At 34.6% G+C, this 11711-nt stretch overlaps 1 protein-coding gene across 1 annotated transcript; it reads left to right on the top strand.

The window, feature by feature from the left end:
• Nucleotides 1–6083: 6083 nt before the first annotated feature.
• On the top strand, nt 6084–9122 carry LOC131168320 (ATP-dependent 6-phosphofructokinase 2-like). The gene is made up of 2 exons (XM_058127657.1): nt 6084–6804; nt 7930–9122. Exons 1-2 carry the CDS (start codon nt 6208–6210, stop codon nt 8749–8751), a joined length of 1419 nt encoding a protein of 472 aa, XP_057983640.1. The 5' UTR covers nt 6084–6207; the 3' UTR covers nt 8752–9122.
• Nucleotides 9123–11711: the final 2589 nt, after the last annotated feature.

Below are 11711 nucleotides of genomic sequence, written 5' to 3'. Positions count from 1 at the left end.
GTTATTTTTGTGTAAATTTGAATTTGAGGCTCAAACACAATTTTAATTTTGTTGCTATATTTAGGATCTTGACATCTTTGCTTAAAGATTGAAGATCTAAAACCAAGGGCCTTTACTTAGTTTAACCAGTGGTACCAGACAATTGGTTCAACTTGATGCATAGATAGGCCTGTCAATAATATCATAATATAATTAGTGTTGCAAATTAGTCTAGCCGAACTGAATCGAGCCAGCTCAAGCTTTACCACGCTTGAGCTTGTAAAATTTTTAACTCAGCTTGAACTTGAGCTGAGCTCAAATTGGTCCTAAATATATTTTGCTCGAACTTGTTCCCTTATGTAAATGATCTGAACCATCCCTAATCAAACCAAATTGAATGAGTTTGGAGACATTTATGTTGAATGAGTTCTTACCGAATTGCTCTTAAGCAAATTTGACTCATTTGTGATCGTAACATTGAGTTCAGGACCATGAATTTTAGATCTTATATTTGGATTTGGACGGATTTGGATAAATTTTTATGCATTTATATATTATATTTTATTTAAATTCAACACAAATCTAAATTTAAGAGCTCTCCAAACATAAGATAACTATAATTAGAGATTTACCATTGATTAGATGTATCCTCTTTTCTTTTCTTTTTATTTACATTTCATTTTAACATTTGTTTCACTTCACCTTTTAGTTGCATTTGGGACATTCAAGTCTCAAGTGGCAATTTATTCTATATCAAACTTCACTCTCTTTCCCTACCCCAAAATTTTTATAGTCTATTCTTCCTTCTAATAGCCCAAATATTTTAATTTTAAACATATTTGTTGTAATCAATTACTTAAATCTACTCATGGATAAAAATGATAATAAGTCTTTTTTCCTACTACACATGAGTTGTGCAACAAAAATAGCTAATGAATGTTATTATCTTCCTTCCTTCAAATTTTCATGTCATTTTTTAATTCATGCTTGAAATTTTAAAATTTATTATGGCATATCTGGTTTGTGGAATCAAATTTGGTAGGAAATGAATGTAATAAAAATTTGAATCAATAATATTTGAAGACAAGAAATTCATATGAGAAAACATAAGTACATGGGCTTCTACTTGAGCCTCGAAAGATAAGAACACTGGGTATGGCCTTTTATATGAATAAAAATTAATAAAATTTGAAGAGTTGATCGGAATAAAAAAAATTCTATAAAACAATTATCTAGATATTTATTCTTTTCATTTCCTTAATTATTTTGCTCAAAAAATAATATTTTCCAATATTTATTTTCTCTTTCTTTTCTTTTCTCCCCATCATTCCCCTTCTCATTTATGTTAGACATTCAATTTTTATTTATATACGTGTCTAAATTCAAATTACTTGAATTTTCCCCATGCCCATTAGAATGGTTTATATTGGCATGCATTTCATTACTGGGCCTAAGTTTTCCAAAAAGCCCAATATAGGCAAACAATTGAGGCCCATAATAATTTATATAGGGCAAGAGAAGAAGAAATATTGAAAATAGACAAAAAATTTTAGGTCCGTGGAAAGGACAAAAGTTGATAGTTAAGTTTAAGAGAAAAAGATATTGATCAGTTTTAAGTTTGTTACTTGATCTATTAGGAAGGGAAGGGGTATAAGTGTCTTGAAAATTAAATGTCCCAGGAGCTCAATATCTTTTATTCTAACCACATGTTTGGTTTAGGAATAGAATAAAAGGGAATGAAAATAAAATGGAAATAAAGAAAACAAGTAACAAAACTTGATTCTACTGTGCCCTATTTTATTCCATTTTTATGTACCAAACAAGTAGAAAAATATAATAACGTTTGTACACTTTACATTATTTATCATGACAATCTGATGTTTTCTGAGTTAATTGTAGTCTTGTAAAAAGAAGTCATTCTATTGTCGAGAAAATGCTTATATGTTACTCTTAAATGAGTTTTACTGTGAAGACTTGCATCAATTACTATAAAAAATGCATATGTGAACAAAGAAATGCAAAAAATTAGTTTAAATATCAATTTAAAAGATGAGAAACACATCATGTGAGAGGTCCTTGTTTTTATGATATACTATAGGAGAGATAGGCTCATATCAAATATGTCCAAATCCGTAAGACTTCAAGGTTGCAAATGATTAACATGTTCAGGCTCGAGCCAATACACTAGTAGCTTGGTCTTCGACACATCTCGAAATGAGCTTGGAGATCATGATTTGAGCTTGACTCTGGAATAGAATTACAGGCTAGGGCTTGGGATGGGGTTGGCTCATCTTCTCGTTTGGGCTGATTTCTTAGCAAAAATTTTCTAGCTTGTAGTAAAAATTAACACAAGGAGAATCTTCTTTGCTTACTAAGAACAACACATTACTTCATTTTTTTCCCTACAAAGCGTGCATGTACTATTTCTTAAAAAAAAAAAAAATTCAAATTCTATCAATTAGTAGCAGACCTTGTCACATTAGAATCCTCAGACATCTCCTATTTAATTCATTCAACCATAGGTGAAATTTAATCACCTGCAAGAATACACACTTTCATTTGTCCTATTGCTACCCTAACAATATAACACTAGCTCTATTGATAGAAATTGTTCTCACAATTTCAATGTTCTCCAAAATAAATGGTTTTATTTTCCAAAGTTTACCTTAGTAGTCAACTTAGTGAGATAGTCTTCTCCACCAAAGGCGAGCCTTTTCTTGTTGAAATTTCTTACAAGGATAGAGAAAGAGCAATGGTAACAAAGCTTTGAGGAAACATTAGATGCTAGTAAGGATTGCCAGAGGAGGCTATGAAGGTCACGAAGGCTATAAAGGGCTTAAAATTTAAAAATTATTAGAAAAGGAAAAGGAAATTGGAAAGAATCTACATTTTTCATGTTTGATTATTAAGAAAAGTGAATATATATATATATATATATATATATATAAAATAAAATCTAAGTAAAAAATTGATTCTTATGTATGATTAATATTTTATTTTATTTTTTAAAAATTAATCATTTTTTAATGAATCTGTTTGAAAATCTTCATAAGAAGGATTTTTTAGCATATTTTATGAATCAGAACTAAATAAAAACATTAAAAAGTAATTCATGATATATCTTTCGTTATTTCCATTGAGACAAGAAATTACCTTTTTTTTTAATATATATTCTTGTTGATCAGTCTCAATTGTGCAAAAATTACTTGATCTAGAAATCTATATCATAATTTGGGAATTTAACATACATAATTTTCTAATTATGGACACCTTGGTTTATACTTATATGCATATACAATGCTTGCAACAAATACCAAATTTATACGCAACAAAATAAAAATTTGACCTTAATTTCAAAATACAAACCGTATGTGGTCATACAAGAGGCTTCTTCCCTTATGATACGAGAGACGGATTCTCCCTTTGTTGCTAAATCTCATTACTCACTTTTGTGTTTGATTTCAACGACGAAAATTTTTCTAAATTTGATTAAGTAGTAAGCAGGACCAAAGAGTCCTTTACATAGTTCTATAAGTGACTCAATTTATCAAAGAATCATGAATGTATATATGTAACCTTTCCTTTCATCCAAGGTAAATGTACCTTTAATTTCCTTAATTCAATCGGATATTTTCCTTAATAATACATGGATTAATGAGATCCGTTATTATAATACATCTAGGAAACCATTCATTAATCATTAAAGATACATTTCGTCATTGTATCTTATATATTAATAAATATGGTACTTAACTTTGTTTAACGTACCTATTGTAGTGTCCCGAAGGGGTCAACTCCCAAAATACGAAGGTTGAAACTCCGACATTGCCTTGACCGAATGGTGAGCTCAAGTTTATGTAAAGGGGGAAATGCATATGACGAGGACTAGGTCAAGCTATGGTCAAAAGGAGTCGCCACTAACCCATTGAACTCGAGGTGAGGTTAGAATACTTATTTAATATGCCACTCGTTCATTGGTCTCTAAGCTATTCCTAGGTTCAAGGGAACCGATAGTCCATAGTCTGTGTTACCAAGTCGGATTTGGGAGTACGATTATATAAATGGAATGTATTAACACCCCTTTACACTCATTCAATGAACAATATCTGATTAGCTTGACTCACTCGAAAAATGAGCAATTCGAAAGTTATCCAAAGTATAAGAGTTATGTCGTGTAATATTCAGCTAAAGAGTTATATCGTTTCCTTAGAGAATGCGTTTAATTTCAAATTTCATGTTCTTCCAATCGAAATTAAAATGTACTGAACTCAATTCAAATTCGGGGTTTTCAAGATGACAACAACAAAAATAATAAAACAACAAGAATAAGTGTTAATAACAACAAAATAAAATAATGATAATTATTGTTAAAAAAAAAATAATAATAATAATAATAATAATGATGATGATGATGATGATGATATAAAACAAAAAAAATGAATAACAGAAAAAAAAAAAAAACAGCAAAAACATTACAATGACAACAATAGTGATAACAATAAAAACTATGATAAGAATAACAACAAAAATTATTAATTATAATTATTAAGGAAATAATCAAAATGAAAAACCAATATTACTTGTAACAACAACAACAATAAATAATAATAATAATAATAATAATAATAATAATAATAATAATAAGAAGAAGAAGAAGAAAAAGAAGAATGGTAATGTCAACGTCAACGACTTCAATAATAGCAACAATAATAATAATAACAACACGAAAACAACAATAAAAACAATAGTTATAATTATAACTATCATGATTAAAAAAGTTAATTAATACTCATATAGTTTCTTAATTATCATTATTCTCTCTTTCTCAAATTTCATTGTTCATTTCCCAGTCTTGTATTTTATATTCTTTTCAACCATAAAATTTATTTTTAAAATTAAAAATTATACGATTATTATAATAGTAGTAATAACTATATGATAATAAATATAAATATAACTATAATTATAACTACAATGATTACAAAAAATAACAATACTCTTAAGATTTTTATCTCTACAATGTCACTTGACTATTAGGAGTTGCGGAAAGGAATTCAAGACGGAATGAACAATGATGGATGATAGCCGTTCTTCATGACAAATCAAAATCATTCAACGGGGAGCTGTTTAGTCTAGTCATAAATGACATCACGCAAAGTATGACACTTTTCGATGGCATGGCCTGCATATTGATGAAATGACAACCTACATGAATTGATTTATGAGATTTTTTAAGTTTGTTTGTGTGTTTTTAAATTCATTGAAAAAAAAATGTATATTGTTTTCAACTACTAAACATCCTTAAAAAGCTCTATAGATATTTTGATAGCATGCAATATTTATGGAAGCACCGAAAGCAATAACGTGTAACTAAGAGAAAAGGGACCAAACTCATTAAACATGCCATTGTGAAAACCACCCGTCTAATCCACAAATCTGACTTTCTTCTTAGTACAATAATAACATGCAACTCATTAAGGGCCAACTCAACAATCACCCCCCAATTGGAAAATAAAAAGTCGTTCTATATTGAATCAGAATGAATCCTTGATATTTGTAATTTATATGACTTACAATTCAAGTAAATTGCTAATGAAAGTTTATTATTAAAGCCTAAATTAACTATGTCAATTACTTCTCTCATGATTCTAATAAGATATTACTTCCTAATTTTGAATAAAATAGAAAAACATTATTTCAAAAAAATAATACAATATTATTAACAAAAAGGAGCAATCACAACACAAGAAGTCCTCCTAAAGATGTGAAAATAAAAAACCTAAAGACAAAGAAAAAGATATGGAGACTCCAAAAAATAAAACCCTCATATCTTAAAGTACATCAATCAACTTACTCCTAAATTTGTATTATATGCAACAAAAATGATGAAATAAATATTCAAAATGTTCATAATTGGATCATCACTTTGGAATAGAGAGACATTACTTGTCATTATTTAGTGTAACCATAAAGATTGATCTTTATTTTTAGTCTCTTATATGGGGGCATGTAAAAAATGTTTATTTAAAAATTAATATAAGTATCAATTTGAAAAATAAAGTAATGTTTTTAAATAAGTTTTATTAAAATAGTAAATTCGGGGAAAAAAAATCCCACTTTTCGCACCGAATCCGATGCGTGCCACGCAAGTAAAAACCTTCCCCTTTTTACGGACTCTTCCCCCCGTTGCCATTGATTGATCGCCGCCCGGGAAAGCCGGAAGCCGCCATGGGCACCGACGCAACCCGAGAACCCGCAGCTCCGACGGGCGCCAAAAGCCAAAACCAAGCACAGTTTGATCACTTCTCCATTCCCTACGTAACTCTCCGGGACCTGCCCCACCTGACCCACTACCTTCCGGACTTGGGGACCCGTACCAACCCGCTGGAGCAGAACCGGTTCTACCACCCCACCCGCGGCTTCTACATCTCAGCCTCCGACGTCGTACTGCGCCACATCGTCCACGACCTTTCCGGCGACTTCTCGTCGCCCAACCTCGCGTACCGCCAGGCCGGACCCCGCAGATCCATATTCTTCGACCCGGGCGAAGTGCGGGCCGCCATCGTCACGTGCGGCGGGCTCTGCCCCGGGTTGAACACCGTGATAAGGGAGCTGGTGGTGGGCCTCTGGGAGCTTTATGGTGTCCGGCGGATCTACGGCGTCAGAGCGGGGTACCGAGGGTTTTACAGCTCCGAACCCGTTTCGCTGAACCCGAAGCTGGTGAACGACTGGCACAAGCGGGGGGGAACGGCTCTGGAGACCTCCCGGGGCGGATTTGATCTTCAGAAGATCGTGGATGCGATCCAGGAAAGGGGATTTAACCAGGTAAGCACCCTTCATAATAAATGCTAAAGGGAAAGTAATTAGGTATTACCCAAAAAAATTTTAGCAGTTTCAAATTAATGCTTTCAATTTTTTCCAACTTTAATTGACTTTTTTTTTTTTATTATGAATTGTATACTTAGTTTTTATTAACTAATTTGACTTTTTTCTTGGGCATGATTACAATTTTGACATATGTCTGCATTGTGCGGGACCAAACACTAGTGCTAATCAATGCAAGATCTTGTAATATTTTTAGTTTGATAATCAAGCAAGATCTTTTAGTTTTAGTGTGTGAAAAGATCAGGACACAAGTCATATTTTACAATTTGAAATAGTGTGTTATCGGGTGGGTGATTGCCCTGCTTTCAAACAAGCTCAGGTGTATGAATGAGCTGCAATGATCGATTCTGTTTTCCCCCAATCAATCACATTGAGTTATTTCATTGTGTAGGATAAGCAGTTAAGCACAGGGCCATTCCTAAATCAGTAAAATCACGATACAAGCATTTAATTTCTACAACATTAACTGGGGTGGTTGAACTTTTCTGTGGGTACTTGATATGGCGCTGTTACTTTAGGTGATGATATTCTCTTTGAACCCAGTTCTCGAATATTATGTGATTCAGATGATGTATTGTTGTAGTAGCCTCGTGGAGTTGTTTAATGTTGGGATATGAATAAGTTGCCTTAGGTTTAAGGCTCTCTGTTGTGTCATGCCCTTAATATGACAAAAAGGGGCAGTTAAGTAACATATTACAAAGTCTTAATGGCATTGAAATCAAGCCTTTTATATTGCATGCTTGTACATGTAATTGTTGTTTTCTTGTTTCCTATGAGAAATTTTCATGGCAGAGAGGGAGGGAGGGAGAGGGTTGCATGTTGGTTTGTCCAACTATGTGTCGAGTTGTTCAAGTCCTTATTTTGCCATATGGTTTTCTCTTGGATCATGTATTCAACAGAATTGCATTAGATAGCTACTTTTTCAATATTCATTCACATAAAGGTTCTGTGTGCATTTAGGAAGGATTTTGAGTTGGGGAGATTGACCCACTACTCTAATCATGTCTCCCTTGGATGGGTGTTACCAATTGGGGAATATCAGCTAATCCTTATACAAATGTATAGGTGTACATAATTGGTGGAGACGGAACAATGCGCGGAGCTGTGAAGATATTTGACGAGGTTTGTCGCCGCAAACTGAACATTGCAGTTACTGGAATCCCCAAGACTGTGGACAATGACGTAGGCATTATTGACCGATCCTTTGGGTTCCAGACTGCTGTAGAAGTGGCCCAACATGCAGTCAGTGCAGCTCATGTGGAGGCTGAGAGTGCAGTTAACGGCATTGGCCTCGTAAAGATAATGGGCAGAAGCACTGGACACATTGCCCTCCACACCACCTTGAGCAGCTGTGACGTGGACTGCTGTTTAATTCCTGAAATAGAGTTTTACTTGGAAGGAGAGGGAGGACTCTTCGAGTTTCTAGGACAACGATTGAAAGAGAACAAGCATGCCGTGATAGTAGTTGCCGAGGGAGCAGGACAGGAGATGATACCGAGGAACGATGCTCAAAAGGAAGAGAAGGATGAATCGGGCAACCCAGTTTTCTTAGATGTTGGTGGGTGGTTGAAGTCTGAGCTGAAGAGGTGGTGGGCTAGGGACCATCCAGGGGAATTGTTTACTGTGAAGTACATCGATCCTACATACATGATTCGTGCAGTCACTGCAAATGCTACAGATAACTTATATTGTACGCTTTTGGCTCACTCGGCAATCCACGGGGTTATGGCTGGATACACTGGGTTTGTCTCAGGCCCCATCAATGGGAACTATGCATATATTCCGCTATCAGAGGTGGCACAAGCTAAAAATGAAGTTAACATAAATGACCATAAATGGGCATGGGTTCGATCTGTGACTAATCAACCAGATTTTGCAAAGAGCTGAAAAACAAGAGTAGTTTAATAGTATGCCCTTTCTCAGTTTGAGGCACGTATCATTCTGTATGCCTACCTGGCTGGTTTGGATGTATTTTGGATGAACTGTTGTATCTGTCAACAGGTAGCGAAAATTGTAATCCGGAGGAAGCAGCAGGGGACTGGAGAAAATTGGAGCCTTAAGGGTTGTTTTGTTGATTGAGGAGTTGTATTTGCATGTGGAAATTGGAAAATTGCTGTTAAGGATAGGTTGGTTTGTAGGTTTTGGTCAGCCTCTGTGCTATTATGTGTTTGTGTTATGTCCATGGGGGGAGCTGAATAAAAATGTACTATAAAATAACTTTTACACAAAAGAAAATCTCATTTCGAGTTCCTAACCAACGATGGAGCAGTAAGGTTAATTTTTATGTATTGGAAATTGCATAGATCGTTTTCCTTCCCTGTGTGTTGGGTGGATACAATGTAATATTGTCTGTCCTTCCAGCGTCTTCTTCTTTGTTTAAAGCATGACCAAACAGCAAAATATAATGGATAACAATTAGCAGGGGGCCCTGCTAATGGACGAGGCATTTGGAGACAAAACAAAACCGGGGGGAAGACTATTCTCACACATGATGACAGTGTCGATGTCATTTGAACAAGATTAAAGTTGAGGCCGCCTGAGGGGATGGATGGTTGTGTTGCCCACTACGATGATGATTGAATGCCTGCTTTACTCTCTCTTTCACATACCCATTGGGTGCAAGATAGATTTTGCCATAAGCATTGAAAAATAAACCAAATTAAAGAAGTGAAGGATGGATGGATGGGTATGTGCACCCACTGGGTACTTGGGGTTCTTCCACTCTCTATTTCTCTCTCTTGGGGTTTTTCCTTATCTTCTCAAAGGGGGGAGCTCTGCGTTTTTTTTTTTAATTTTTATAAGTTAATTAAGAAATTGAAATAAAAGAATTAAAATAAGAGACATTGTCATCACTGGAAGATAACCTCTTTTAAGCTTTTAAAACTTTACAAACTTTCTTTTACATCTAACAAAATGAGGTAAACTTTCTTAAGACTTTGAAAACCTCATTAATCTCTCTTAAAATTTTGGAAAAAGATGAAGAATTTTTCTAATATTTAACAAGAAGACTGTTGGAAAAAAAAATAATGAATAATTGAATCCGCACAAAGTACTTGCACAACTTTTTCCATTTTGCACAATTAAATATAATAATGGGTTAGAGATATGGTCATTAAATTCCAATTTCAGAATTTAATTTAGCAATACAACAACTAAATTATTTAATAAATTATCATATAATCAATAAAAATAGTAAACTAATAAAACACCCAAAAATGAGACCAAAATATATATGGAATATCCCAAATTGGATAAAAACCATAGGACTTTCGATATAGACCAAATCCGCTAGATAAGAGAAAAATATAAGGGTCCACAAGATCTACAAGAGCTTTTAATAACAAAGACAATTGAAATAAATTGTAAACAGTCTCGGAAGTCGATCTCACCTATAAGAATCAGAGATCAATAAGAGACGGTCTTGCCAGAAGACAGAAGTCAAAAAGGAATACCACAATCAAAGTCAATCAAGTTGAAGCCCTTGCCATCGCAATCGCACACGTAAAATTTCCAGCCAATCAAAGTCCGTTTGATCATCCGATCAAGCACCCAAGTGGGTCTTTTGTTCCCCACATCTTCTTTTTGGCAAACTGTTGCCAACACTCTTTTTCTTCTCTAACACAAAACCTTAGTTTTCTTTTATTTATATATTTAAATTTTTTTATTTATGAAACTGCCTCTCCTCTTAATGTCGCGAGGAGGGACGCCAAACAAAGACAAGTGAGGGAAGGATGTAAATATTTTGGAAGTTCAATGTCAAGAGAAGTGTTAGCACCAAAGGAGTCCATAGGTAAGATTGATACTCATGGGTGAGCACCAACTTGACCCAAAAGTTTAAACCTATTGGGTTTTGGGTCCAACCATGTATATAAGCACCCATCATCCATTCAAATATTTCAATGTGGCACAAACTCACAAGTGGAATTTTCAACAATTTCCCCCTCAGTTTGTGAGTTTCAATTGCTCCCCCTTGAACATAAATCATCTCCCTCATGAGAACAAGCCTAATTCTTCAATAGTTGCTCAAGTGGGCCTTACCACCGTGTCTTACGTGCCTCGAATTGCATTCCACGTGTCTCCAAACCAATCCTACCTCCCACGTCTTGACCCTATTCAAATTCATCTTCCAGGCGTAAAGGATCCTTATTGGCCTTGGTCACACACTTGATCCTCCAACTGGTAGCACATCAGGAGAATTAGTTTCATGTCTTGACTTTCTATAGGGTTGAAAGGTTGTTGACTGAAGTAAGACATATTCCTGAACTGAGAAGAAATTTAATTTCTTTGGGTGTATTAGAGCAGAATGGCTGCATTATAAAGGGAAAAATGGAACTCTGAAGGTGTCAAAGGGATCCATGACAGTCATGAAGGGATTTGGGAAAACGGTCTGTATGTGTTGTTAAGAAGTACAGTTATAAGTGCTACAGCTGCAGTTGATGAGGATGTAAACATGAAAACTCAAATGTGGCACAAAAGACTTGGACACATCAGCGAAAGGGGGTTGTTTGAATTATATAAACAAGGTTTATTGTGTGGAGACAGCACAGGTAAACTTGATTTTTGTGAAGTGTGTACACTTAGGAAAGCACCCGAGTGAGATTTAATGCTGGTAAGCACAAAAGCAGTGAGATTCTGAACTATGTCCACTCAGATTTATGGGGACCAGCAATAAATGAATCCCTAGGTGGAGGTAGATATTTCATTTCTTTCATTGACGACTATTCCAGGAAAGTTGGGGTCTATATTATTAAAATAAAAGACCAAGATTTTTCAAAATTCAGAGAATGGAAGAACATGGTAGAATTACAGACAGGAAAGAAGATGAAGAAGCTGCAGATAGACAATGG

Source organism: Malania oleifera, chromosome 11, assembly GCF_029873635.1.
Source record: "Malania oleifera isolate guangnan ecotype guangnan chromosome 11, ASM2987363v1, whole genome shotgun sequence".
NCBI classification, from domain to species: domain Eukaryota; kingdom Viridiplantae; phylum Streptophyta; class Magnoliopsida; order Santalales; family Ximeniaceae; genus Malania; species Malania oleifera.
This window is presented reverse-complemented; position numbering and strand designations above follow the sequence as displayed.

Coding starts and splice junctions, on each gene's coding strand:
- LOC131168320 (XM_058127657.1), top strand. CDS start 6,208: ATGGGCACCGACGCAACCCGAGAACCCGCAGCTCCGACGGGCGCCAAA. Junction 6,805..7,929: donor AGGAAAGGGGATTTAACCAG/GTAAGCACCCTT, acceptor ACAAATGTATAG/GTGTACATAATTGGTGGAGA.